Source organism: Nanorana parkeri, unplaced genomic scaffold (genome assembly GCF_000935625.1).
Source record: "Nanorana parkeri isolate BGI_ZX_2015 unplaced genomic scaffold, ASM93562v1 scaffold573, whole genome shotgun sequence".
In the NCBI taxonomy this organism is placed as follows: domain Eukaryota; kingdom Metazoa; phylum Chordata; class Amphibia; order Anura; family Dicroglossidae; genus Nanorana; species Nanorana parkeri.
The window spans coordinates 962,832-990,197 of NW_017306841.1; the positions used below are offsets into that span (position 1 = coordinate 962,832).

Genomic DNA, 27,366 nt, shown 5'->3' on the forward strand with positions numbered 1-27,366 from the left:
TAGCGATCCGGCGGCCGGCAACTTGCTGGGCCCCCCCAGAGCCTGAGGCCCCGGGCGCCCGCACCGCCTGCACCGGCGGTAGTTCCGCCACTGTATCTTTGTATAGTATAAGTTTTATTTCAGTGGACTTTTAAGGGATAAACAGTATCGGGCTATACTTAACAAAAAATGCTTTCAGGAAATATTTCCTAGCCATGAAGTCCCTCTCTGCCCTGCTTGATGGAAAGCCAGGTAGTGCCTGTGCAATGTCCGCTCTGAGAAGTTGCAGATACACTTGACTTTGGGTGAGCAGATCTGAGACGGACAGGCCCAGAACAAAGTTGCATTCTGATTCATACATTATCGGTACCATCATGTATGCCCACCCCTCAAAAAGGATGGAGTGCTGACACAACATGGCTTTCAGTCAGGTTGGGTAGTGCCATCCCAGATTAGATAGATTTACTGAAGGTGTACAGTAGTTACATGGTCAGGTTGAAAAAAATCCCCACAAGTCACTGACTACGACTACTTTCCAAAGAAAAGTCTGATACTGTTTACTGAAAGTACACTAAAAGTGCCTTCACTCTTTATTAGCTATGTCTATAATAATGCACTTTCTAAAAACTGCAAGGCTTCCTGGCCCATCCCATGTGAATTATGTCTGAGCAGTTAATACATTGCAATAAATAGGGATATAACTGGCAAAGAAGCTCAAAAACGACCTAATTTAAAAATATTTTTTCAAAATCTTTATTGTTACCTTCATCACAATTTGACATCTCTTCTGAACTCAAGGCTATAAGACAAGTCTCACTGCCTTCAGTTTAACAATGAACAGAGTAGATGTAGGAATGGAAGTGCCACACCAATTAAAATAGTCTAGATGCCACTTTATTCTATTAGGGTCAGGGGACATTTGTTAGAATACACATTATTGTATAGCAATAACTCCTGCAGTGTACACTTTCGGTCACTAGATGGCAGTGTTCATAAGTTATGTTGTACAGTATCTATGGTACACTCTGTTGTATTGAATAAGGTAGAGAATAAAGCTGTGGCTTCCTTCCTGTGTTTCCAAGCCATGAGCAGCATGTATATCAGACTGTGTGCTTGTGTTTCTCTGTGAGGCTGTGAAAGAAGTTCCAACAACATTCAAGTAGAGTATCCAATGCATTTCGAGTGTCCAAAACACACCTCCTTCATCTGGGATTGTGTTGTGATGGGCAAACTTCAGGCTTGTCAGCAGCGTGTTTGACAGCCTCTGTCAAGCCAAGAATACTGTGGAGATCCTTTGAATTGCAGAAGCTGCCTCCCTGTTAGCCAGCTCACCCAAATTCACATCACTTAACTACTGTTGGATGAGACCCACCAAGAGACTAACCACATGGGTCCAGTGCTTTCTTTCCACACTTCCAAATTTCAGTTTGACAATGACTATAAACATACATTTCTCCATATGAGTTCTTAATAGGATTTGCAACTTGAGCTAACAAAAATGTAATTTTTATGTGTTACCATGTGGTAAAGGTTTTGGTTATGTATGAGGATGATAATAAAGGAGGTATACAATCTATAATCATTTTGTATGTGCTTTTCAAAATAAGATAAATACTTCAAAGAAAGGTACCATGCCGTGCTATTCACTCATTCGTTGCTAAGGTAGAGTGCTGCCACATGGTAGAATTATGTGTGAAAGGTAAAAGTAGAAAAGGAGGTAATCCAAAATCCAGGAGGCATTAATTTAAGTCAAAGGATCTAAAGTGAAGAGTAGGAATAAGGTAGAGAGAGAAGGAGGATAGTGTGGTGAATGAGAAAAGGGTGAGAAGAGATGATAGGAATAAGGAGCGGTAGGAAAAAGAGGAAGCTCAAGTGAATGTGACCAGGTCTCACCATAAAGGCATGTATAATTTAATTCCCATGTTGATTTCATGTAAAGTTAGAGGACAAGGTGTGAGATATAGAGAACATCATCCATATACACTTTGGGGACACAAACATCTCTTTGTGGTTGTTATCTTTGACATGTAGTTCCTCTATTCTCATTAAATCATTCATGGTGCGTGACACCATTTTTTATTCCTTTTACAAGGAGTTCAAATAAAGCCACAAAATTGGTCATATGGTTGATTTACATTTATGTCAAAAGTGGAGTTACACTTGAAAGGGTCTGGAAATAATAGGCCTTGCAAAACCTCTATATAGGTTAGGCACAGTGGTGAAGGATGTGTGAGTTTAAGCTGTGACCAAGAGGGCTATAATGCTTCCTTACCTCAGAAAGTCGCACTTTCGGTCTGAACCTTGAGGCTGATGGCTGCCTGATCTGAGAGCTCTGGCTGAGTGAGACCCATACACTGCTACTTTAGCCCTATATCAGCCACCATGGTGAAGTATGGAAAGCCCGAACCACCGACCAAGACCCCGGCAGGCTCCCAGTTCCACCCGAGCAGACAGGTGCCGGAGATTTTCCGTAAACAACGATCGGAAGCTACGGGCCCAAAGAGCTCCAATATGGCGCTGACTACCCCTGGCCCTGATGTATGCAGCGCGGCCTCGGTGCTCACGGAGCCTCTGACGACTCCAGATCACATCTCGGCATACCGGCAGCTACTCCCGACACGGACTAACCTCGATGGCACTGGACATTAAATTAGCTCTCTGCTCCATGGTCTCGGAACTCAGGAGAGACATCTAAGATGTTGGCCGCCGACTTGATGAAGTGGAGAGAGCAGGCCGCCGACGGGACTCCGCACCCGACCAGCTGTGCTCCCAGCGAGATTGTACGGTGCACAATATGATCGATATACCTTGATAATAGAGGCCAAAAAGCTAACATCAGACTCCGGGGCCTCCCTGAAACAGTGATGCCAGATGCAATCCCTCAGACCCTGCTGCATATTTTCAATGACCTGCTGGAACGCCCAGCAGAATCCCCGATCGAGCTGGTGAGAGCACATAGAGCACTGAGGCCTAGGAGCACCCGAGACGACATGCCACGGGACATTATCTGTTGCTTGCAAAGTTTTCCCCTGAAGGAGGAAATACTTATGAAAGCACGAACCAGGGGCAGCTTCTCCTATGATGGCAACGATGTAAAGCTATTGCAGGACCTGTCGGCGATCACTCTACAACAGAGGCGAGCGCTCAAGCCACTACTGGATTGCCTACGTGACCATGGAATCCAGTATAGATGGAGGTTCCCGTTTTGTTTGTTCGCTACACATGGCGGGACAACCGCGACGGTCCGTCTGCCAGCAGATGTAGGAGAATTTTGTATGCGACTAGACCTACCCGTGGTGCCCATATCGGATTGGTATGCAGATCTTCGCCCTCCACCTGCCCGCGAACAGCTCCAGCACGGGAGGGATCGCTCCCCTCGCACCCGCTCTCGCAGCGCTTCAACCTCGCCCCGGGGCCCGGGACCCAGACGGCAGGATACGCAACGCACCTCTCGGGGCGCAACAACATCCTCCAGGCGAGCCAGAAGGGATTCCAGTGGTAACGAATCCCATACTCCTTAGATGAGCTTATTTTTTGCCCCACGGGGGATGGCGGCGGTGGATGCTGTCCCCTCCGCCCCATGGAGACTGTTACTCTCCATGTTTCATTTGCACTGTGACACCCGCTAACCCCGAATCCAGGTTCCCTAGGATTTCTGTATGAACATGTTCTGCCCGCATTGTGCCTGCTGCCCTTGACTGTTATATGACACCACAAGCTACCTTCTCCTAGCGTGCTAAATTGCCTTCCTAATCCCAGAGAGATGGCATCGGAGGATCGGTTCTATTTCATGTATATGCACAGTTATAGACTGTTATGTAACCTGCAAAGTCTATTCCCCAACTACACCATCGATGCTATATTGTTATCTTGTGATTTATTATGGGACTGCTCTGAAGGGTGATATATGGAGTTGAGTTCCCCAGTTAGCGGCTCTGATGGGGCTTTGGGGGATCACGATCCCATTCCATTCTATGTAAGGTTGTGTGGGCATGCAGGGGCAGAGGGTGGCTGTGTCTCTCCCCCACGACCGGTGCAGGAAGAGAGAAAGCCTTGGAGTGCTAGAGAGGCACCGGGGCGCTGGTGGTGGGGAAGAGAGGAGGCAGACTGGGTTGGAGATTTTTGAGACGCCTTGTTGTGGGGAGTGATATTGGGTGGTTTCTGCCTCTACATATGTTGATGTTAATGTAACACCTTTGATGGGTCTCACGCATCGGTTTTTGAGTCCAGTTGATCTGATAGTTTACTTGATTTAGGCTCGACCACGTTCCCAAGGTGGGACGCCTTGCTTCTGGCTTTAGAGCTCCGAGGCAAAGGTTTCATCCCCTTATAGACCCCATACGACTTACCCGGGTCTCCCGCTACATTGCTAGCCTGCCCTACGGTTCTATACATAGGCACTAGAACATCTTTGTGTAATGGCCGCTCCGTCGGACATGGTGGTCCTCTCGTTTAATGTGAAAGGGCTAAATTCCCCGGTCAAACGAGCTAGGGTTCTAGGGGACTTGACCGCAAAACACGCCTCGGTAGCTCTCCTGCAGGAAACCCATTTTAAGCATGATAAAATACCTAAACTGGGTGCACATCTCTATCCTCTGGCATACCACTCGACCTCTCCGTCTAACAAATCGAGAGGTGTCCCGATTCTGATTCACAGATCGATCCCCTTCGACACTGGGAGGGTCATAAAAGACGAGGACGGCGCTTCTTGATTGTGAAGGGGCTATAGCTAAGAGGCCTGTCACCTTGGTCAGTGCCTACTTCCCGAACAAGAATCACGCCAGTTTTATGGGTACTCTAATAGCGAAACTGCTGGAAGTAGCGGAAGGGATGATCATATTGGGAGGGGACTTTAATGTAGCCTTGAACCCGCTGGTAAATACGTCAGACAGGAAGACTTCCCTACCCTATCGCACGCTCAAATTCTTGAAGACCAAACTGTCTGAACTGAGCCTCTGTGATACTTGGAGAACTCTTCACCCAAAAGATCTGGACTTCACGTTCTACTTCAATTTACATTCCAAGTACTCCCGCATTGACTATATTTTTGTCACACAGAGGGACCTACCAACAATCACTCGCTCGTCCATAGGTACCATTGCTACCTCGGACCATGCGATGGTGTGGACTTCCTTTACCTTAGGGCCCCCCATCCCGACATCCCGGACATGGAGACTCAATTCTTCCTTACTGACAGATTTAGGGACAGTAGCTTCCGTTACGGATGACCTGAAATCTTACTTTACCTTAAATGTGGGCAGCGTGTCCTCCCCAATGACGGTCTGGGAGGCCCATAAATGGCAAAACCCTATTTGGGTTGACAATACAGTGCCTGTGCTGCTCTGATTTTTTTAACCAGAGTTGTAAGCCCTACTGCACTTCAGAACTCATTCTATCCCCGTCCCCCTGTTCCCCTCCACATGCATACAATGATTTCCTTTGCAGCAAAACATTACTGTCGCTTTGACTCCCAAGAGCCTGTCAGCATACTGACTGTAGGAAAAGTGCTTTTGGGAGCTGTAGTTCTGGTGTGAGCCTGGTGATGTAGTCACAGGAAATAGTAAAAGCTATTTCTCACTACATTATCAAGGTAATATACAAAACTAATGCTGGGACACACTATGTAGGAGGAGAAGGAGGTTTGGGTAAATTTAGGTAATGCCTGGACATACTCTTTAATATAAAAGATTATCGCCATTGGGAATTTCTGTCCATTTTAAAAATAGTTCACATTTTTTTTGCTAAAAACATCTTTAAAAATAAAAAAATAAAACTTATATACAAAATGATTATGTTGGTCACAAAAAAGACAGCATATGACAAAATGTATTAAAATGTTTTTAGTAATCCTATAAAATATACTAAAAATGATTAAAGGAATTATTTTTTTTCCTAGAAAGGCACGGCGATTCTTATTTTTTTAAAAATTTACACTCTGAATAATGAATGCATCAATAGCTTGTAGGACAAATGATGTGTTTTGTGAGTACGTTGCTGTAAACTCTTGAAAAATATAGTAAAAACATAAGATTTGATGGTATTAAAAAGTAACAGTAATTATTCACAAAGTGTGGGGGGTGTGGTCTGGGCACTTACAGATTAGGTCACATGTTTGTGAGCTCCCACACAGAAACTGTCCTGCTCAGCTATCAGCATCTTAACAATCCATTTCTACAGCTCCTTTTGGCTGCAGGATAACCTGTGCATACCCTGCCACCTCATAGCTAAAGCCAAGAGAACTCCAGTGACTACTTCTCCCCTGGGTACATTCCGACACGAGGACCTGGACAGGGCCTACTGCTGTGGAGGCTGTGTCAACCACCCAAGGTGGACAAGAACCCCCATGGTTGCTACATGGATATTGTTAAGATATTTACTGCTAGGACAGTCAGGACAGGACCTTCAAACTCTCTGTAATCATGTGTCAGAGGCTGAATCTTTTTTTAACCACATGGAAGACACTTGGCTCTGCTCACCTCCGACATGTGCAAACTCCAAGATGCAGTTACCTCTCTCCAGCATCCGATGGATGACCAGAAAAATCACCTCTGGAGGTCCAACGTCCAGGTGGTGTGGTTCCCACAGAAGGTGGGGAGGACTACAGCTTCTTCTGATATCAGCTTGGTTTTTGCAGACTACTTTCAAACAATGTATACTAGCTTTGCAATATGCTCACAATGGGCTATGAATGCTTACATAATTAATACACCTTCCCACCTACCTTACCAATGAGAAATTTGATATGCTAGTACCCCTATCTCTATAGATGACATTAAAGCAGCAATTTGCTCCTTTCCAAACGAAAAAGGCCCATGGACTGGTTGAACTTCCAATTGAATTTTATAAGTTGTTTATTGATATTTAGGTTCCTACGTTACAAGAAGAATTTCTTTGAGCATTTTACTAGGAGAAAAAAACTGTTCTTAGGCACAAAAATGCTCAAAAATGCATTTTACACATATTTTTCAGATGCTCCCATTAAAGTCAATGGGGCCAACAATGTAAAATTGTGCCTGAAAAGAAGCTCACATACTTTTCTGAGCTTCAAGCTACAAGAGACAGAAGATAAAAAGATCAAGTGTGAATAGGCATCACTGAAAGAAATGGAATTCCTTATGTTGAGCATCGCACTTCAGGAAACACACAACCTCTCCTTGGGGTAACGGGAGGACATAAACTAGCGTCCTCCCGTCACCCTAAGATCAGTATACCGCGAGCTACAGCTCACGGTATACTGAGACGCCGCACCTGGAGCGGATCCCGACTTAGATGACGGGATCCGCCCAGCTGCGTGAGTGACAGCTGGCTCTGCCTATCTAGAGGCAGAGCCAGCTGTACCCTCCCCCGTCCGTTCCGCCAGTCAGCGCTGGCAGATCGGAGCAGGGAGAGGGGAATCCAGCCCCTCTCCCTGTCACGGCAGAGAGCCGTGACAGGATCAAGAGGTGAGGGAACCCGGTATGTTTTCCCTCACCTCCCGATCTACTGAGCCGACCTGTGACAGTCTCATTGTCACAGGTCGGCTTAGAACTATGACGTGAGTGGAAATCATTCATGTCATAGTTCTCCTTTAATATAATAGATTTTAAAAGTAACCGACTGGGAAAATAGTAACTCTTATTTTTTTTTTTTTATTAACATAAAAAAGTTTATTTTTGATATAATTGCCTATTAACAACACTTCAGTTAGCAGTACTGCCAAGAGACTGGAGATTAAACTCCCAATGTGTTTGAAGATATATAAACCTTGAAGAATAATAGAATGGAAATAATCTCACTCATTGAGACGCAAACAATGAACTTCATTTAATGGGGAATACATTTTTTAAATTATCATTTTTATTAACCTACGAGTCTCAAAAAAAAGGTTACATCCACGAATTAAGACTGGTTTAAAGGATCCCTGATAATCAGAGCAATTACAGAGTTGTTCAGGTATTCAATCCACCTGTAACCCTGAGGAGCAATTTAAAGTGCCTAATTGCGATAACACTTACCGTATATACTCGAGTATAAGCCCATTTTTTTGGGTGAAAAGTGCCCCCCTCGGCTTATACATCATTCGCATAGCATAACGTCAAAAAAAAGTTGCTTGCATATTTCCTGCTCAATTCTGAAAGAAAACTTTTTCTCTGTACTGAATTTTCTTCTGGAATGCAAAGGGGGCTGGGCAGTTTATTGTTAAAATTATTAACACCTGTACTGTGTACTGTGCTGGCAGATCTCATTATCAGCTGTAAACTGAATTTGAACACTGTCTACCCTAACAAAGGGTTAAAAATCTACTTGCATTGAATGTTAATGAGGGGAAGCTCAGAATATCCTAAGTACTTCTATGAGTACAGTCAACGTTTCCTGTCACTTTGAAATTGAGAATTAAAGAAGCTCCAACGGCTTGCTCCATAGAGACATCTAAAGGGTAAGAAAATGGAAATACCCTTTAAAGTCCATTGTACCCTTAACAACCACCAAAAACTACCTTAAAGTAGAACTTTAAGGTAGTGGTATTAATAGTCACCAGGACAAACAGAGAGGGTGAATCTTCGCAATGGGGACACAGACAGCAATAAAAACTGGACAGGTGTTCTAATTCCTCTCTGCTCTATGCAAAAAAAAACAGTTATAGCAACCTTAGCTTCACCTTCCTCATTGTCTCCAATGTGTTTCACCAAAATGTTAACATGTTGCAGAAATCTTCTGATTTTTGCTTTGATTTTCAGGAAATTATAACTCTCAGTTATAACTGAGTCAGTCAGAACTGAAGTAATCCACATGCTCTTCAATGCAAGGTTGTGTCCTCTCGTTCCCTCCCTCCTAGCCTTGTAATTAAGTGTGCATTGTTATTTTCATCAAATCATGTGGTCAAACCTCCCCCTGTCCATATTCTTAATGGTTTTATGTTGTTGTTTTTATATCAGTGGTACTGTCAGAGACCATCTGTTATTGAGCATGCGCGGAGTCCCGTTTTCCATACCATTGTAAAACGGGCACTTCTGTGCATGCGTGCGCGCACCACGGACCGCCCACGAAAAAGCGTGCCAAACGGCGCACAGGAATTGACACAATGGGCTAATGGATCACACTATGTAAGCTCAGCCTGCCTGTCTCCAAATTGCTAGATTGTCTTTCAGCTCCTCTGTGATTCCTTGCTTTGTATTGCCTGACTTCTGACCCGGATTTATTATCATTGACCATTCTTGTTTGCTGCCTGCCCCTGACCTCGGATCGATACTGGACTTTGCCTCTGCCTCATCCCTTTGTACCTTGCCTTTCCGATTGGTGTGACATTGGCTCATTTGACCTGGATTACGGATCGTGCCCTGCTCTGCTGGAGCACCTGGATTTCAGCTTGCATGGTGTTATCACCACTCTGTCCCCAACTCCTGAGTCCTTGGGACACGAGGTGCAAGGGAGGCCTCCTCACACATGTAAAAAGGAGGGTGGAAAGAAGCGCTGCAACCCTGGGATATTGTGGGGATAGGTAACAACTTTAAAAACTTTAAAAACAATACTGGACTGAAAACTCACTGTTTAGGTGGACCAGATGAGGTCTTGCAAATCAGGAGAAAGGCTGTATGGATCGCTCAGCAGTGTCTTGGGGCGATCGGGGTGGATGTGGTAAACGGGCCAAATCGTCGATTAGGCAGTGCATGAATTTTCACTGGTGATTCTTTACTGTTGGGTGGACGTAGTAATGTCCTGCCGGTGAGGGGTATGAGTTTGGAAGTATCTGGTTTGGTCCCCTGATGGTGGAGGAGAGATAATGGTGACAGCTAGGAGGCTCCTGTGGCTGGAGCGCAAGAATTTGCCGTCCTGTAGCCTTGTTTGTACAGAGGCTCTGCACTGGGGGTGTTCGTGCCGTCCAATACCGTGGGAGGTCAGCTGGCCAGGCTGAGACCCGACGGCTGAACGGGAGCGAGAGTGCCGCTCTATAGCGGTTTAGAAAACTGTCAGCAGTCGTTGTGACAGATCGTTTTTGGAGACAGGCACGGGGCTGGAAACCAGTGCGGTCTATCTCGCTGGGTGATGGGAATGTCAATCGGGCAATTTGGCTACGTGTTTCGAGGTTCAAGACCTCTTTGTCAAGCCAAAGAGGTCAAAGACAAAGAGGTCTTGAACCTCGAACCTATCCCCACAATATCCCAGGGTTGCAGCGCTTCTTTCCACCCTCCTTTTTACATGTGTCTGCAGGGACCCTCCCCCTGAACGAGAAGCTAGCCCACCCCATTCTTCAACTAATTTTTAATAATTCGTTTCAAAAATTCGTTTTAACTTTTGTTTTTGTTTTTACTTCAAAATTGTTCCAGAATTGTTTAGTATTAAAATTTATTTTAAACAGATCTATTCCTCTTGCCACATTGCATAACAGTTGTGCGCTCGCCTTTTTACCGTTTTTATCTTGCTCCTCACACATTCAGTCTCCAACCAAGTACGTGAAAGGTTCCCAACTTTCCCCAAGTCATGACACACCAAAATTAAACTTTAAAATGTTTGTGACACTTACCATCATAATAATTTTATTGCAAGGGCCCAGACAAAACAAGCATGCTTCCCAAAGCTTTATTTTCTATTAACAATTTTTTTTCCACTGCAGGTCCAGATATGTTTTATTTGGGTAACAACACTGTGTCTGAGTTCACCATCATCGGATTTCCATCTTTGTATCATTATGGTACACTTTTGTTTGTGTGCCTTCTTATTTTTTATCTTCTTACTATAGCTGGTAATGTGACTATATGCGTTCTAGTGAAGGTAGATACATGCCTCCATTCTCCGATGTATATGTTTATTAGTGCTCTGTCCTTCTTAGAGATCTTTTATACAGCAGTTACCATTCCAAAGATGTTGGCCAATCTCCTAGTTGCAAACAAAAGTATATCGGTTAGAGGCTGTCTCTTCCAGACATATTTCTTCCATGTTTTTGGATCTTGTGAGTGCTACCTTCTTACCACCATTGCCTATGACCGGTATCTGGCCATCTGCCACCCACTTCACTATTCTTCTATCATGACCTCCACAATGACCATTAAGTTAATAGGTTCCTGTTTCACTCTTGGCTTTCTTTTTCCACTCACTGAGGTCATTCTGATTTCTAGACTTTCTTTTTGTAATAGTAAAATGGAACATATCTTTTGTGACATCTCACCATTGATCAGCTTGGCTTGCGGTGACACCTCCATCAACATCCTTGCTGAATTTGTAACAAATTGTTTCACCGTATTCTTTACCTTTTGTTTGGTCATGACCTCCTATATTAGGATCATCATCGACATTATGAAAATAAAGACATCTGTTGGACGAATGAAGGCTTTCTCCACCTGCGCGTCTCATCTGACTGTAGTATTGCTGTTTTTTACCTGTACTGTGTTTATGTACATTCGACTAACCAAGAGCTACTCTTTGTACTCTGACCGTGCAGTGTCGATACTCTATTCAGTGGTCACTCCTATATTAAACCCTATAATATACAGTTTTCGAAACCAGGAGGTGAGACTTGCTGTTAAAAACAGGATGTGTCAAAGAAGGAAAGTGCAGATGTAGTTGTTTAGGATCAATATTTATGGAAAATACAACAAAAAACAACATTTTCTATATATTATAACCCACAGTCAAAACTTTTTATTGTAGTTTTGGTTAGAGTCATATAACAGACTCCCAAAGTTAAAAAGAAATAAAAACAGAATTCCAATATATGACCCTTTTGTGCCAAGTGGCCATTGTCAAACCTTAGATCATCCCTAACAGTCGAGATAAAATGCCAGCTGTGTTAACAGTTCACACAGAATAAATATCTATAAAAGTAGCACATCTACTGTTTAAAAAAAAATATCTTCAGGTCTGTCAGCACAATTTTACTCCAGGATGGGGATGAAGGATGTCTATTCTACTCTCCTTGACTGGCTGCCTGCAATCACAAGAAACAGTTCTTACCAAAACGTATGCAGGGGTTGTCTTCTTCCAGCAGTTTGTGATCTGTTTCTCCAAATAGGCACAACTAACCATATAATTAATTGATTCTTTTTGGTGGTCCTTTTCTTCTACATTTAACCAATGTCCCCCAATGAGTTGGGGGAACCTACAGTTCTCCACATCATTAGACCCTAATAAGTGAAGTATGTTAACAAATGAGCACAACCTTTCACAGTTTTGCATTCTGCCACCACTGTCTTCCATTGCAGCTCTCTGCATTTGGTCACATAACATCTGAGAGCCAAAAAAGGAGGTTGATGCAGGAAGACTTCCCTCTTCCAGATGCAGTGATCACAGGTTAGAATAGGGAGAATATAGCTATATAATGCCCAGCAGCTGGGCAGATAGGCCCAATAAAGGATGGAAGCGGGAAGCTAGTCACAAACGACACACTGACTGCTCTTATTGAGGTTTGACATATATTATTTGCATCGGCCCACAGGTAAGGAGCCCCCCCAACTCAGTCCTCCCCCACTTCTATCCCACTTCCTTTGGCTGTCTTCTATCTTGTATTTGCCTTCCCTTTCTTTTGCCCATCTATTTCTCCTCTTCAGTTCCCCTCCTTGTCCCTATGCTATTTCCTCTTTTTCCCTTACCTGCCACCCACTCCTCCTGACCCAATCAGTTGTGGAGATGCACATTCCCTGCCCTGAAGCTATACGTCACAAAGGAGCAGGGAAAGATTCCATTGCAACTGACACCACTGATGATTGGGTTAGGAGGAGGGGATAGTGGTTTCAATACTTTAGTCAGTGGTCACTCCTATATTCATCCCTATAATATATAGCTTTTTGAACCAAGAGATCAGAACCAAGAGTTCTAACATGAAAATACATTTAGGATCAATCTGAATAGAAATGATTACAAATAAACACTTCTTGTATATGAATGTTGAAGAGAATCAGTTATTGTTGGGCTTATCCAAAAATGTCAATTTTCAGTCTTAGATTATTACAACTGTGCATGCTTACATTAAGAAAGGTTTACATATGTTCTCCTATTCAGTTTTGATTACTTTGAGCTTGACCTATTATCTTGAGCATCAAGGGTCAGTGGTCACCTGAAGTACGGGTCTGACCTCACACACTACCTTCCAACTGCTGGTCTTACAGTGTTTGTTGCTGACACAAATTAAATGGTAATCATAAAAGGGGTGCATTTTCACCACATTTACTAGGCTAATGGAAATTTTCCTTTCAAAGGGAACAACCTATTGCCTTTAGTAAATCTTCCCCATAGAGCTGTTTAAATAGCTGAGCTTCAGAGATTTTAAAGTGTATGCCTGGCCAAAAGAAATCACACATTCGGTACATTCCGGAAGTACTTCCACATTTCCCAAGGTTTTATTCCTTTTAAAAACATTAAAAGTATAGAAACATACATACTGAGATGAAAAAAATCCAGTGAGCATTTAACTCCTGTTTGGGTTGACAACACAGTGCCTCTACTGCTTTGAATTTCCAACCAGCACTGTAGGGCCTGCTGCACTTCAGAACTCCTTCAATTCCTGCTCCTCTGTACCCCTCCACATGCATACATTGATCTTTTGCAGCAAAACAATACTGTTGCTTTGACTCCCAAGAACCTACCCACACACTGAGTGTTGGGAAAGGGCTTTTGGGAGATGTGCTACACTAATAAGAACTGAGCTGCCAGCAGCCCCCCCACCCCCCTGCAAGGATTGTACTAGCCTGTTAAATAGGTCACAGGGAATAATAAAATTTGTTTCTGACTACATTAACAAGGTAAAATAAAATATAAAAAACAATGCTGGGGCACACTCTGTAGGAGGAGAGTTACGTTTGGGTACATTTGGGTAATCCCTGGACATACACTTTAACACTTTGAAAATTGTTAAATTGTTCAGGTTTTTTTGTTAAAAACTCCTTTTAGAAGAAAAAAATAAAACTTATTTACAAAATTTCCACCTTGTTCACAAAAAAGCAGCATATAATAAAATGTTTTAAAATGTTTTTCGTAATACTATAAAACATACTAAAAATGATTAAAGGAATTATTTTTTTCCCCTAGAAATAATGTGTTTTGTGAGAAAGTTGCTGTAAAATCTTAAACAAATATAGTAAAAACATAAGATTTGATGGCAATATAAGAGTAAAATTAATTATTTACAAAGTTGGGGGTGTGGTCTGGGAACTAATAGAGTAGGTCACACATTTGGGAGCTCCTGCTCAGAGACTATCTTGTTCCGCTATCCACGCCTTAATAATCTATTTCCACAGCTCCTTTCAGCTCCAATGTACATACCATTTCACCTCATAGCTTAAACCAAGAGAACTCCAGTAACTACTTCTCCACATTGAGCAACTGGATATGTTAGTTCCACTATCTCTATAGATGAGATTAAAGCAGCCATATGCTCCCTTCCAAGCAAAAATGACCCTGGACTTGATAAACTTCCAGTGGAAGTTGTATATCGATATTTTGGCACCTAAGTTACAGAAAGTATATAATGATTCACTGCGTTTGGGTATGTTACCCCAGTCTATACAAGAGGCCCTTATCATTTTGAACCCCAATTTGGATTAGTCAGACCCACACCAATATGATTCTACTGACAACAGATGTGAAAACCCTAGCTAAGATCTATACGATGGGGATCAGTGATCTCCTCCATTACCAAACTGGCTTTATGCCTAACATAAGTACAGCTATTAATCTTCATAGACTGTATGAAAATATACAATGTTCCCAAGACAACAAGGGTAAAGGTTGATTGTCTCCTTAGATGCCACAAAAGCTTTTGATTTGGTGGAATTGTCTTATCTTTGAGCCTCTTAACATAGATTTGGATTTCGCCCTTTTTTCAATTGGATTTCATTTTTTTTTTAACAATTCTAGAGTGTCAACTAATGGTTGAATATTAGACTCCTTTGCCTTTTCTCGCTGGGTGAGCTGTCCCTTTTCACCATTGGTCTATGCCATAGCGGCAGAACCCCTAGCCATTAGACTCCACCAGCATCCCCAAATGTAGGTTTCAATGTAGCTGACCTAGAGGAAAAAGTCAGTCCTAAGCCCCCATTAATCATAAGGTGAGTTTGAAGCTTTCTTTGGAAAGCTAGTTACTAGGAGAAGAAGATGTTAGGCACAAAATTGGTTACAAAAAATGCATGTTACATGGGTTTTTCTGGCTCTCCCACTATAGTCCTAGGCACCACAAATTTGTAATTCTGCCTGAAAAGAAGCTTGTGAAATACTTTTTGAGCTTCAAGCTACAAGCAACAGGCAGCAAAATGCTCAGGTGTGAATGGGCACCAGTGTAAATAATGTGATTCTTCATGTTGAGCGTTGTACGTCAGGAAAGAAATGACAAAATACTCAGGTGTGAATGGGCACCAGTGTAAATAATGTGATTGTTCATGTTGAGCGTTTCACGGCAGGAAACACATGACAAAATACTCAGGTGTTTTAATGGGGGCTTATGCTGATGATGTGGTATTGTACCTGGCTGACCCTGTACTATCTCCACATTTTTAACTTGAGACCATTACTGGATAAGGTTACTACTCCAGTTTGACTGTGAACTGGTCTGGATCTACACTATTTTATGTAGACCCACCACCATCCATCCGTGCGAACATAAAATACATTCAAGTTGTTTTTTTAGTTCTAAATACAGTAATAAAAATTTTTTGCAAAAGTCTACACATTCCCTTTAATTTATTTATGAATTTTACCTGTAGTTGTCTCCTATTGACAATAATATCACATATTTTCTTTATCTAAAGTATTAACAAACTAATATTATAATAGAGTGGTATAATAGAATTGAAAAGTACCAACTGGGAATTTTTTTTAAATATAAAAAAAGTTTACTTTTCATATAATTGCCTATTAACAACACCTAAATTAGCAGTGATGTGAATAGACTGGGAATAAAATCCCAATGTGTTTGAGGATATTTAAACCTTGAAGAAGAAGAATATTAATAATAATCTCACACAGTGATTAAGAAGCAAACAATGAACTCCATTTAATAAGGAATACATTTACTATTATTATTTAATTTTTACATCCACTAAACAAGACTGGTTTAAAGGATCCCTAAAAATCAGCGTGATGACAGAGATGTTCAAGTTGCTTGCACAATACACGCTCAATTGTGAAAGAAAAGTTTTTCCCTGTACTGAATTTTCTTCTGGAATGCAAGGAAAGCTGGACAGGTTAATGTTAACATTAGCCCCGTCTGTACTGTGCTTGCAGATCTTATTATCAGCTGTAAACTAGATTTACACAATGTATGTACTAACAAAGGATTAAAGATCAAGAAGCTCCAAAGGCTTTCTACTGTGAGACAGCTAAAAGGTAAGACACATGGCAAACTTGACTGCAAAAGTGGAACTACCCATTAAAACCCATTGCACCCTTAAAGGAGAACTATGGGGTCAGTGTTTTTCCCCATAGTTCTCCTTAGGGTAACGGGAGGACACAAACTAGCGTCCTCCCGTTACCCTATGAGGTGAGTGGAAATCACTCATCTCATAGTTCTCCTTTAACAACCATCAAAAACTACAGCCAAAACTGTGGGCAGATTTCCCTTCACTTCATGTCCAATATACAAAACAGTGATAAGAAAGTAAGGGCAACCCCTGGCTGTTACCAGCATCCCCTTTGAAAGACTTCCCATCTATTCCTGTTCTGGTGACAGCCCAAAATTTTTGATTTTCTTTCACTTTCAGTCTTAGTGATAATGGTTTCCAGGACAAATAAAGAGTATACAAAACTGGAACACAGACAGCAATAAAACAGGTGTTCTAATAACTCTCCACTCTATCGAAAACTAAGAAAAAAAGGTTTGGCTCCTGTTCTGCTTTAACTTTACCTTCCTCATTGTTTGCACAATGTTGCAGAATTGTTCTGATTTTTGCTTTAAGTTTCAGGAAATTCTAACTCTCGATTTCTGTTGCCACCATTAGTATTGGTTCAAAGAGAACTGAAGTAAGGAAGTGTACATTTCCACATGCTCCTCCATGCAGGTTGGTGTCCTATCATTCCCGTCTCCACAACCTTTGTAATTCAGTGTTCATTTTTATTTTTTTAAGTGGTCACGCTTACCCCTGTCCATATTCTTAACTGTTTTATGTTTTTATAACAGTGGTTCTCAACCTCTTCCAAGTCGTGACACATCATAATTAAACTTGAAAATGTTTGTGACACTTACCATCGTAACAATTTTATTGCAAAGGCCCAGATAAAACAACCATCTTCTACAAAGCTTTATTTTCTATTAACAAGGTCCAGGTCCAGATATGTTTTATTTGGGTAACAACACAGTGTCTGAGTTCACCATCATGGGATTCCCAACTTTATATCATTATGGTACACTGCTGTTTGTGTGCCTTCTTATTGTTTATCTTCTTACTATAGCTGGTAATGTGACTATATGCGTTCTAGTGAAGGTAGACTCACGCCTCCATTCTCCAATGTATATATTTATTAGCGCTCTGTCCTTCTTAGAGATCTTTTATACAGCAGTCACCATTCCAAAGATGTTGGCCAATCTCTTAGTTGGAAACAAACATATATCAGTTAGAAGCTGCCTCTTCCAGACATATTTCTTCCATGCTCTTGGATCTTGTGAGTGCTACCTTCTTACCGCCATGGCCTATGACCGGTATCTGGCCATTTGCCACCCACTTCACTATTCTTCCATCATGACCTCCACAATGACCATTAAGTTAATAGGTTCCTGTTTCTCTCTTGGCTTTCTGTGCCCCCTCACTGAGGTTATTCTGATTTCTAGACTTTCTTTTTGTAATAGTGAAATGGAACATATCTTTTGTGACATCCCGCCATTGATCAGCTTGGCTTGCAGTGACACCTCCATCAACATCCTTGCTGAATTTGTAACAAATTGTTTCACCATAATTGTCAACTTTTTCTTGGTCATGACCTCCTATTTTAGGATTATCATCGACATTATGAAAATAAAGACATCTGTTGGACGAATGAAGGCTTTCTCCACCTGCGCCTCTCATCTGACTGTAGTATTGTTGTTCTTTACCTGTATTTTGTTTATGTACATTCGACTAACCAAGAGCTACTCTTTGTACTTTGACCGTGCAGTGTCGATTCTGTATTCAGTGGTCACTCCTATATTGAACCCTATAATATACAGTTTTCGAAACCAAGAGATCAGACTTGCCTTTAAAAACAGAATGTGTCAAAGACAAAATGTGTGACTCTAGCATTAAAATACATTCAACCTGTGTAGAAAATATTAAAAAATGTATATTTCTTATGTATTCAAGTCAATGTATAGTCAAAATCTTGTATTTTAGGTGTGGATAAATTAGGAGAAGTGTTAACACCTCTATCAGTTTATTTTGCTGTCTGTGTCCCATCAGGGAGATTTCCTGTCCTGGTTATGCCTAAGAAAGCCAGAGGAAATCTCTATAAAATGAGGGGAATTCCACTCTTAGAGCATTGTCACCTAAACAGATGTGTTGTTGTAGATCACCTGCACTCCATACGGAGCTATAACCATGAAATTATCAATTGCGGTGATTCCAGTGATGACACGGATGGCGCCGTGCAACTTCAAACTATGGATCGGAAAATCACCGACACTCATTCAAAGCGTGAACTCTTGTTCCTTTTTATTGAAGATATGTTACATGTGTCATTGAAGCCAACATTTCAGGACTGCGCAGGGTCCCTTCTTCAGAGCAACATAAAGCGACTCACTATGTCACCCTATAGAAAGTAAATCTGCATGGCCCCAAAACGTTGGCTTCAATGATCCATGTAACGTAAGTTCAATAAAAAGGAGCAAGAATTCGCGCTCTGAACCCTGTAAGTGCTGGTGATTTTAGGTAGATAGAGGGTTGAGACAAACCATTGAACACCAACAGAGGTGCTTACAAAAGTCAGCTTTTATTTATTCATGTAAAACCTTTATCACAAATAGAGAAAAAATAAAACTGTTGCCGAAACTGCTTAAAAAAGTGTTAGCTGTAGTTCAGCTTTAATTTGTTAGACAAGTCCATCTAAATGTTCTAGTCCATCTAGCAACACCCTCTCCACAGGCTGACAATGTTGTTGTTCAAGGGTGGCCCCATTGCTCCTCCATAGAGTGGAGCCTCCCTGTGTTACTGGCTGGATCACCAGCTGAAAATACGCCTAAAAAACTAACGCAGACACCACATGTATGTAAGAATTGGTAATCTGATATATAGTAAACTTTTGGTTTTGGGTTTAGATATGTTTAACCTCTTGCCGTCCACCCGTAGTAAAAAAACGGACGGATGGCACTGCAGCATTTGCGGGTTGCCGTCTCCAGACGGCAATTTTATTCTGCTCGCGCACGCCCCCCAGCGGGCACGCACGGGCAGTAAAGACCCGACCATTGCACACACCAGTTACCAGGTGCTTCACATATAGGCGATTAGCGGCTCCATAGCCCGCCGATCGTCTATATGTAAGTCAAATTTGAGAAAACCCCTCAATATGTTCATTATGTGTTTCTATTCGCTCTGCATACTGAAAAATAATTTATAACTTATAACTTACTAATAAAAAATTCTTAAAATATAGATGATTTGTTAAATCAGGCAAGATGGCTGATTCCTGTTTTTTTCTGAGCCCTATCACAGTGGCCTGTCCTAATGGAAAGGCTTGGGACTAAAATTTGAGGATTGTGTTCATCTGATAAGCTTTAATGGCATACAATCCGCAAGCCACCTCAGAGCCCTCACCACTCACAGCTTCTCCTAACATTTCATAGAAGCAAGCAGACATTTTAACTGTTAAAACTCTAATCCAAGTACAGTAATACCTTGGTTTACAAGTAACTTGGTTTGAGAGCGTTTTGCAAGACAAGCAAACATTTCTGAAAAATGTTGCCTTGATATACAAGCAAATGTCTTGCAATAAGAGCAAAATTTTGTAGAAAAGCGCCACCCGAATAAGGCTGTAGCAGTGCGAGCGATGAGTCTGTTTAACGACAACACAATGTCACATTGGATAGATTCCTTGTTAAGGTTTCACGAAATGAAAAAGATTCCATTGAGCCAAGAGATAGCAGTGATTCCGTTAGTGATAGTGAAAGTCGTCCTACACAATAATCCTTCTCTCTCTCGTCCCCCTCACACCAACCACAAAGGTATGGGTAATTGGTTTATTTGTCTTTATATTTTGTACAGTATTATATTACAGTACAGTATTGTAATCATTTGTATATGAATATTTTTGGGTTGTGGAACGAATCATCTGAATTTCCATTTTTTCCTATGGGGAAATTCGCTTTGATATACAAGCGCTTTGGATTACAAGCATGCTTCCGGAACGAATTATGCTCGTAAACCAAGGTATTACTGTAAATGCAATTTAAACTGTAAGGAGCATTTTTTTTTATTATGCTATGTGAATGGGAACATGTAACAAATATAAAATAGATGTTATCACAAAATGGCTGCAGTGGAAATACACTTTAAGCTGTCAATCAGCCTCTATGGGTGGGGAGGTTGGCAGTAGACATGTTAGCTGCTGAAAAATTCGGTTTGATTGAGATATTTTGTTATTTCGGGATTCGGATGCAAAATCCAATTCGGTTTGGGGTTTTGGATCCGGACAAAATTAAAATTTTCGTTAGTTACGGATGAGTTTATGAATATTCGTTGCGAATACCACAGAAAACCATATACAGATATTAATACTTAGGCCCAAGCTCCTAGACCTGAAAGACATTCAGGACCCCAATTTCCGAATACCATTCGGGAGCTCCAGAAAACAATACGGGTCTGGGAGACATATTAAAGCTGAGGCTTCCAGACCCGAATTGCATTCGGGAACTCTTGAATGCTATTCGGAAATGCGGACTCCATTCGGGTCTTGGAGCATCAGTTTTAGTATTATGTATATATAAGTAGTATTCTATAATACGAACGAATATTCGTAGCGGCAACATTGTGACCCATATATACATAAAACTAAACCTGCGGCTGCCAGACCCGAATAGCATTTAGGAGCTCAGGAGTTCAATCCAAAAATTCTGATTTAGACCCATTCGGATGCATTAAACTGAAAAGAAATCTGATTGGCCAGAAAAGTCACATGTCCAATTCAATTTAGTTTTTGCATGAAATGCAGACAGGATCCGTAGTTCGGAAATGGAAATTTGGATTCTAAAACATTTGGATGCATTGGGATTCAGAAATTCGGATGTGTCTGAATTTCGGAAAATTCATACGAATTTTGATTCCGAAAGAAACGAATCGCACATGTCTAGTTGGCAGAAAAATGCTGATGACAGCAGAGGGTTCTACCGCTATAGAGGCACCCGGAGTGACAGAATCTCTGCTATTTTACTGTGGTACCACCAAGATGAGGTCTGAGATAAATTGCCTGATACCTAGTAATATGGACTGCATTGTTAAAGTTAAGGCACTTTGATTAAGAGCTTGGGACTGATGGGATGAAATACAAAATCCTTGTCTTCCACTTTAAGAATTATGATTGCTTACTGAATAAGTCAGTTTTTATTTAATGATATATTTTTAATCACAAAGCAAAACCTCTGCTAGGCCCATAACAGTCTATTTATAGCACCACACACAATGGCAATTACTGTGTACATATCCATCTGAGAATATATTCCCAAAGCACTTAAAGCTATTTAAGCACTGTTGACAAACATTTCACACACACTGAGATGAATAATTAATGGGAGATGAGTTAAAATGATATTTTCTCATATTTCTAGGATTAATGTACAGAAATAATAAAAGCTACAAATTATTCACAAAAAATATGTTTAAAGAAGGACTCAAATTCAAGAGCTCCCATTTAGTTCATCCCTTGAATTAGTTCAGAAAATGACCTAGACTAGTGTAAACATCACTTTTTTTACATGTAGCCTGTCTGCAGTCTTCGCTGTACAGTAGAAAGTGGTTTGCCTCAAACCAGTACAGAGGAGACTGGTTCCCTGGCTTCACAAGGGATGAGGGTGAGGATAGATTTGAGCTAAAACCAATACAGAGGTTGTCTTCTAGCAGTTTGTGATCAGTTCTTCCAAGTGGGCTCTATATATTACTCTGTGGAGGAAAAGCTTCCCGCGCCTGGTAACTTGTTTTCCCATTGGTTCTAAGAAGAGGTATAACACCACCAAGCTTGTCATAGTCCATGGCATTTAAAACATCATGGCCATCGGAGTTGAGGTCTTTTTGGAGTATAGTATTCCTAGAAAAGGTCTTAAAGTATAGTTACTGTACACTTGAAATCCTCATTATCTGCTGCACACATTTGGGAAGCCTGTTTAGCACCAGCAGGTAAAAGAAAGAAGGTACGGACTGTGAGTGACCAATATATTATCATGTTTGCAGTCTGTTCTGTCTGAAGCTCTGGTTGTGATGTGTTCCTTGATCCAATATACAGGCTAAAAATAATTTCTACAGGTATACTGCTATTAGTAATATTAACAATATTTATAATAGTTTTTCTCACTGTATAAAGCCTTTTCAAAAGCAAATGTGTACAATGTGTATAATGTGGTCTGGAGGAGAATCCCAAATCTTAGAACCATCATAGAAAAATATCAAGGTGGTTGACTTACTAAAGATACATAGACTGTTCACTTTGTATGGGAACGTGCACCTTGCAGGGGATGTTTCCCCTCAGCTTGGTGAATGTAGTAAAATTTCACTTTGCTAAGAATACCCAATCTTGTGCAAGGAAAATGAACAAAAAAACCCCCCAGAAAACAGTATTTTTGCGTGCACATAATTGATTGATGGAAGTCCGCAGAGCTTTACCTCATTCACTAAACATAGCGGAAAATCCCCCTGAAAAGTGCTAATTCTCTAGCAAAGTGAACCGCTTAGTTGCCTATAATAAATCCACCCCTAAATTCTCCACTCTTCCACCGAAATTTCAGAGTAATCAGAAAGCTGTTCTTTGATGAACTATGTAATCTGCTAATTATTACCTAAAGGGTATCAATGAAATATTACTCAGTTGAGTCAGATGGAAGGTGTTGTATATTGATGACTTTATCCATCTGCAAAGAGCCTAAAAACAGATACAATGGGTTCCATAAATGGAAATTCTGAATTTTTTCGATACTTCGGAAGAGTCAACAGAACTGAATCGTTAAAGTAAAAAAGCACCAACAAGGATGAATCCATGAGGGGGTTAGGTGCAAATAATTGTGTTGTATTACAAGCTGATTGTCAAGAGCATTTCAGGGGTAACAGAATTCCCCTTCTTCAGGGCTTGGAGGTACAGGAGAGTGATTGACTTGACAGTGTATATTACAACTGTTGAAGCAAACGTTTCAGTGCATAGCTTTGGTCTTGGTATTAAAGTCTCAATATAGTAAGATGGGGAGGCATCAACCCAGTGTGCATCGCCTGTTTTAGACCACTCTCCTGTATCTTTAACCCCTGGAGAAATTCTGTTACCCCGAAACACATTGGGTGTCCTTCTGTTATAAGAGACAATCATTTACACCTAACCACCTCAGCTGATTGATCTTTTTTGGGTGTTCCTTTTCCTCTACATGTCATCCAACATCCCTCAATGGGTAGATGGTAATCTATAGTTCTCCACATCATTAGGACCTAGCATGAAGCATGTTAACAAATAAGCACAACCCATTTCACAGTTTTGCATTCTTCCAGCATTGTCTTCTTTTACGGCATGCCTGCTTTTGGTCACATCACATCTCTGAGCCACAAAGGATGTCGATGCTGGAAGTCTTCCCTCTGCCAGATGCTGGGATCACAGGTTAGAACAGGGATTAGAAAACTATATAATGCCCAGCAGTTCCTGCTCTGATTAAGGTCTGGCATATATTATTAGTATTGGCCTGAAGGGGAAGAAGCCCCCTTGCCTGACCACCCCCCCCTTCCCCGCCAGCCCAGTCCTCCACTACTTCTGTTTCCCTTGCTTTATCCCTTCTTCTCTCTTTTCTTTCCCTTCCCTTTCTTTTGTCCATCTCTCTGTCCCCTCTTCTGGTCTACATTCTCTACCCTGCAATTTCCTCTTTTTCATATACATGCATACCTTACAGCATACCTGTGCAGCTTTTCCTTTCCCTTCCATTTGCGTTATCTTTCTTTTATCTTTTACACTTCTATCTCCTTACTCTTTTCATATTTTTACTTCTATTGCTGCCCTCCTTTACCTCTTTCTGCATTACAGGTATAACAGCCATGGAGAAACTTTCCAACCATAGCAAAGTTACTGAAATTATTTTATCTGGGTTCCCAAGTCTTGAACATTTTCACATTTTACTCTTCTTGGTTCTTCTGATCATCTATCTGTTTATCATCACTGGCAATGTTCTAATTATTTTAGTCATCCAGAAAATGTCCAGCCTACAATCCCCCATGTATTACTTCATTGCGGCTTTATTGTGTCTGGAGATTTGTTATACGGCAGTCACAATTCCAAAAATGCTGGCTGACCTACTAGATAAACAGAAAAAAATCTCCTTCACTGGGTGTCTGCTACAAGCCTACTGCCTGCATGCCCTTGGAGCTGCAGAATGTTATATACTTATCATAATGGCCTATGATCGGTATTTGGCCATCTGTACACCGTTACAATACTCATCCACTATGACCACTAGGCTTTATCTAAGCTTAGTTATTGCTTGTTTTATTGGTGGATTTATCAGCCCCATTATTGAAGTTATCTTAATATCTCTTCTACCTTATTGTGGTCCGAATCATGTAGAAAATGTGTTCTGTGACTTCCCTCCATTGATCTCATTAGCATGTACTGAAACAAAGTTGTACATACTGGTTGAGTTTGTGGTCAGCGCTTTTATCATCCTTTTAAGCTTTGCCTTTGTTCTACTATCTTACATCAGAATAATACTTGTTATAGTGAAGATCAAGTCTAAAGTTGGGCGCCAGAAGACATTTTCAACTTGCGGGGCCCATCTGATCGTTGTCACGCTCTTCTTTGGGAGCATCGGCTTTATGTACTTACGTATTGCAAAAAGTGACTCTGTAGACTATGATAGGGCTGTTGGTCTTACCTATGCTGTTTTTACGCCTCTAGCTAACCCTTTCATATATGGCCTGAGAAATCATGAAATTAAAAAATGTTTGCATAGATATGTACAATCTCAGCTTTTTCACACTTTGATTTCAAAATATTTGAAATGCCGCCATTAAAACTATTTGTGAGATATTAAAACATTCTGTTTAACTGTCTAATATGATGGGCTTTTTTAATATCTAAAGCCAAAACCTTTTTTTTTTCTTTTTAGATAGAGGTTAAAGGAATGGAGGGGAAAATTTTAAAGGGGACACTTGTTGTGGTGACCACTGTCTAAGAGGGCATTTCCCTCAGTTTGAAGAGATTTTCTCTCATTTCTTGCTGTGTCTCCACGGAAGGAAATAAAAGAAAATCTCCCAATGGGACATTGGTGGGGAAAAAAATATTACCTACTTTATCCAATATGAGGAAAAAAGTGTTGGCAGATATACTGTACTGCCTATTTGGAGTAAAAAAAATATATTTATTGGTCAGTATGCTGGGATTTCACATTCCATAATCATCATAGGAATGTAATAATATTACAAAATAATTCTACTATTATTTGGGCAAATACAATGCATAGTCAGATGAAAAGCCATGCCACATATACTGTATAAAGTATATATAGATACAAGCATCAGCCATATCATTATGACCACCCGCCTAATGTGTTGAGTAGGTCCCTCTTTTGCCGCCAAACAAACCTGACCAATTGAGGCATGGACTCCACTAGATCCCTGAAGGTATGCTGTAAGTAACAGATCCTTTAAATCCAGTAAGTTGCGAGATGGGGCCTCAATGGAAGGTACTTGTTTTTCCAGGGTGCAGGATTGGTGACATGTCGTTTGTCTCCTGCTCTTTCTGAAAAAAAGAAATTGCATTGCTACAACTCTTCTTAATCCATTCAACATTTGTTTTTGCCTGGTATGCCTACATGCAGGTCACCAACATGACAAAGGTTTATATACTGTTTTTTTATTTCTTGCCGCACTGGATAAGGTAAGTGTCTTTCTATATTGACGCTTTTACCGCCATTCTCTCTACTGAAGAATTGTGACCCAGTCTATATTTGTCCTTTAACAAAAGTACAAGAACAAAAATCATAACCCCAATGCTTGTGTCGACCACCAGATAGTTTATGCTGAAGCTTCTACCACAAATCATTTCACCAGGGAAGGCTGCAGTCCGCAGATGGATGTATTCTCAAATACATGTAAAATAAACACAAAGGACAGAGCCTTCTCCTCGTGTTATACCGTTTTGTTTTTTAAATACTTATAAGAGCAAGAAATCCATTCTACTCACATATGATGTCCAAGTTCTCAGCTATATCTCTTCAACTCAGTATACATACAGAGACCATAGGCTGAAGAGACCTTATGACGTTTGAAGAGTTCCACTCAAAACTATGGAAAAAGGTTAGTCACTAGAGAGGGTGACTTTTTTTTCTTATTAAAAGTAATATATACAGTAGTAGTTTTGTATCTATTTCCTTTCTTCTCTTCTGTTATTGTGACACTAAACTCAGGAGTTAAATCTTAAAAATACATTCAAATACCTTAACTATTAACAAAAATGTATCTTATTTGTGTATCACTCGGCTCCTCAAATCATCTCTGAATTGGTGCTGACACTGTCCTTCCTTCTGGAGGGGGGCTACTTTTGTTACCCATGGTCCCTGTGTGTGTTGTAAAGTAGTCACCGCACAAAGCTCACTCCTGTGATGGACTACAATCTGAATACAAATTAGTAAACTAAATATGAAATTATAGTCCATCACGGGAGCTAGCTTGGAGCAGTGTCAGCACCAGTTCAGAGATAATTTCAGAATCTTCAGCAGGGGTCCCAAAGTACCGGCCCGCGGGCCAATTGTAGCTCGCTAGCCGCTACTATGTGGCCCGCACCCAGCTGACTTGCGAGAGCAGTTACATAGTCTGTATCTCTGTCAGATGCAGACTGCATAGCTGCTTCTCTTTGCTGGTACTCTTGGCCAGTGCTCTGAAATCCTTCACTGAACACTGGCCGAAAGCATGGATTAGTAAGGTCTCCACCCGACCTTACTAATCAACCACTGGATCACCAGGGACCGTGTCTCCTCGTCTACTCCCTGCAAAAAGGTAAGCAGGAGAGGGGGGCCCATTCAAGTTAATGATCAGGTGACAGCCGCTGCCTGTAAACGTCTGCACACCGCATGTAATGATATGTGATATGATTACATGTGGTTAGGAATCAATCACTATCCCTGGGTGCATTGATTGCGCACCCAGGGAGAGTGTTTTCTAACCACATGTAATCATATCACATACCATTACATGGGGTGTGCAGACGTTTACATGCAGCGGCTGTCACCTGATCATTAACGTGAATGGTTGACATCAGCCACTTGTAAACGCCACATTAGGGATTCCTGCT

The 27,366-nt window shown here is 41.1% G+C and overlaps 4 protein-coding genes across 4 annotated transcripts in view; all 4 read left to right on the plus strand.

The window, feature by feature from the left end:
* LOC108791774 (olfactory receptor 6N2-like) overlaps positions 1-4,127 on the plus strand; it is a 6,432-nt gene extending 2,305 nt beyond the window's left edge. Inside the window, exon 2 of the mRNA XM_018562345.1 lies at positions 4,079-4,127. Coding sequence (XP_018417847.1) covers positions 4,079-4,127 — 49 coding nt within the window. The remainder of the gene's footprint in view (positions 1-4,078) is intronic.
* Positions 4,128-4,809: 682 nt separating this feature from the next.
* On the plus strand, positions 4,810-11,517 carry LOC108791775 (olfactory receptor 6N2-like). Its single transcript, XM_018562346.1, has 5 exons — positions 4,810-5,259; positions 6,173-6,306; positions 6,438-6,567; positions 8,895-8,979; positions 10,571-11,517. Exons 1-5 carry the CDS (start codon positions 4,810-4,812, stop codon positions 11,515-11,517), a joined length of 1,746 nt encoding a protein of 581 aa, XP_018417848.1.
* Positions 11,518-17,213: 5,696 nt separating this feature from the next.
* On the plus strand, positions 17,214-18,146 carry LOC108791776 (olfactory receptor 6N2-like). The gene has a single exon (XM_018562347.1). It carries the CDS (start codon positions 17,214-17,216, stop codon positions 18,144-18,146), a length of 933 nt encoding a protein of 310 aa, XP_018417849.1.
* A 5,970-nt stretch (positions 18,147-24,116) lies between these two features.
* On the plus strand, positions 24,117-25,088 carry LOC108791777 (olfactory receptor 6N1-like). The gene has a single exon (XM_018562348.1). The coding sequence runs from the start codon at positions 24,117-24,119 to the stop codon at positions 25,086-25,088; it is 972 nt and encodes a 323-aa protein (XP_018417850.1).
* Positions 25,089-27,366: the final 2,278 nt, after the last annotated feature.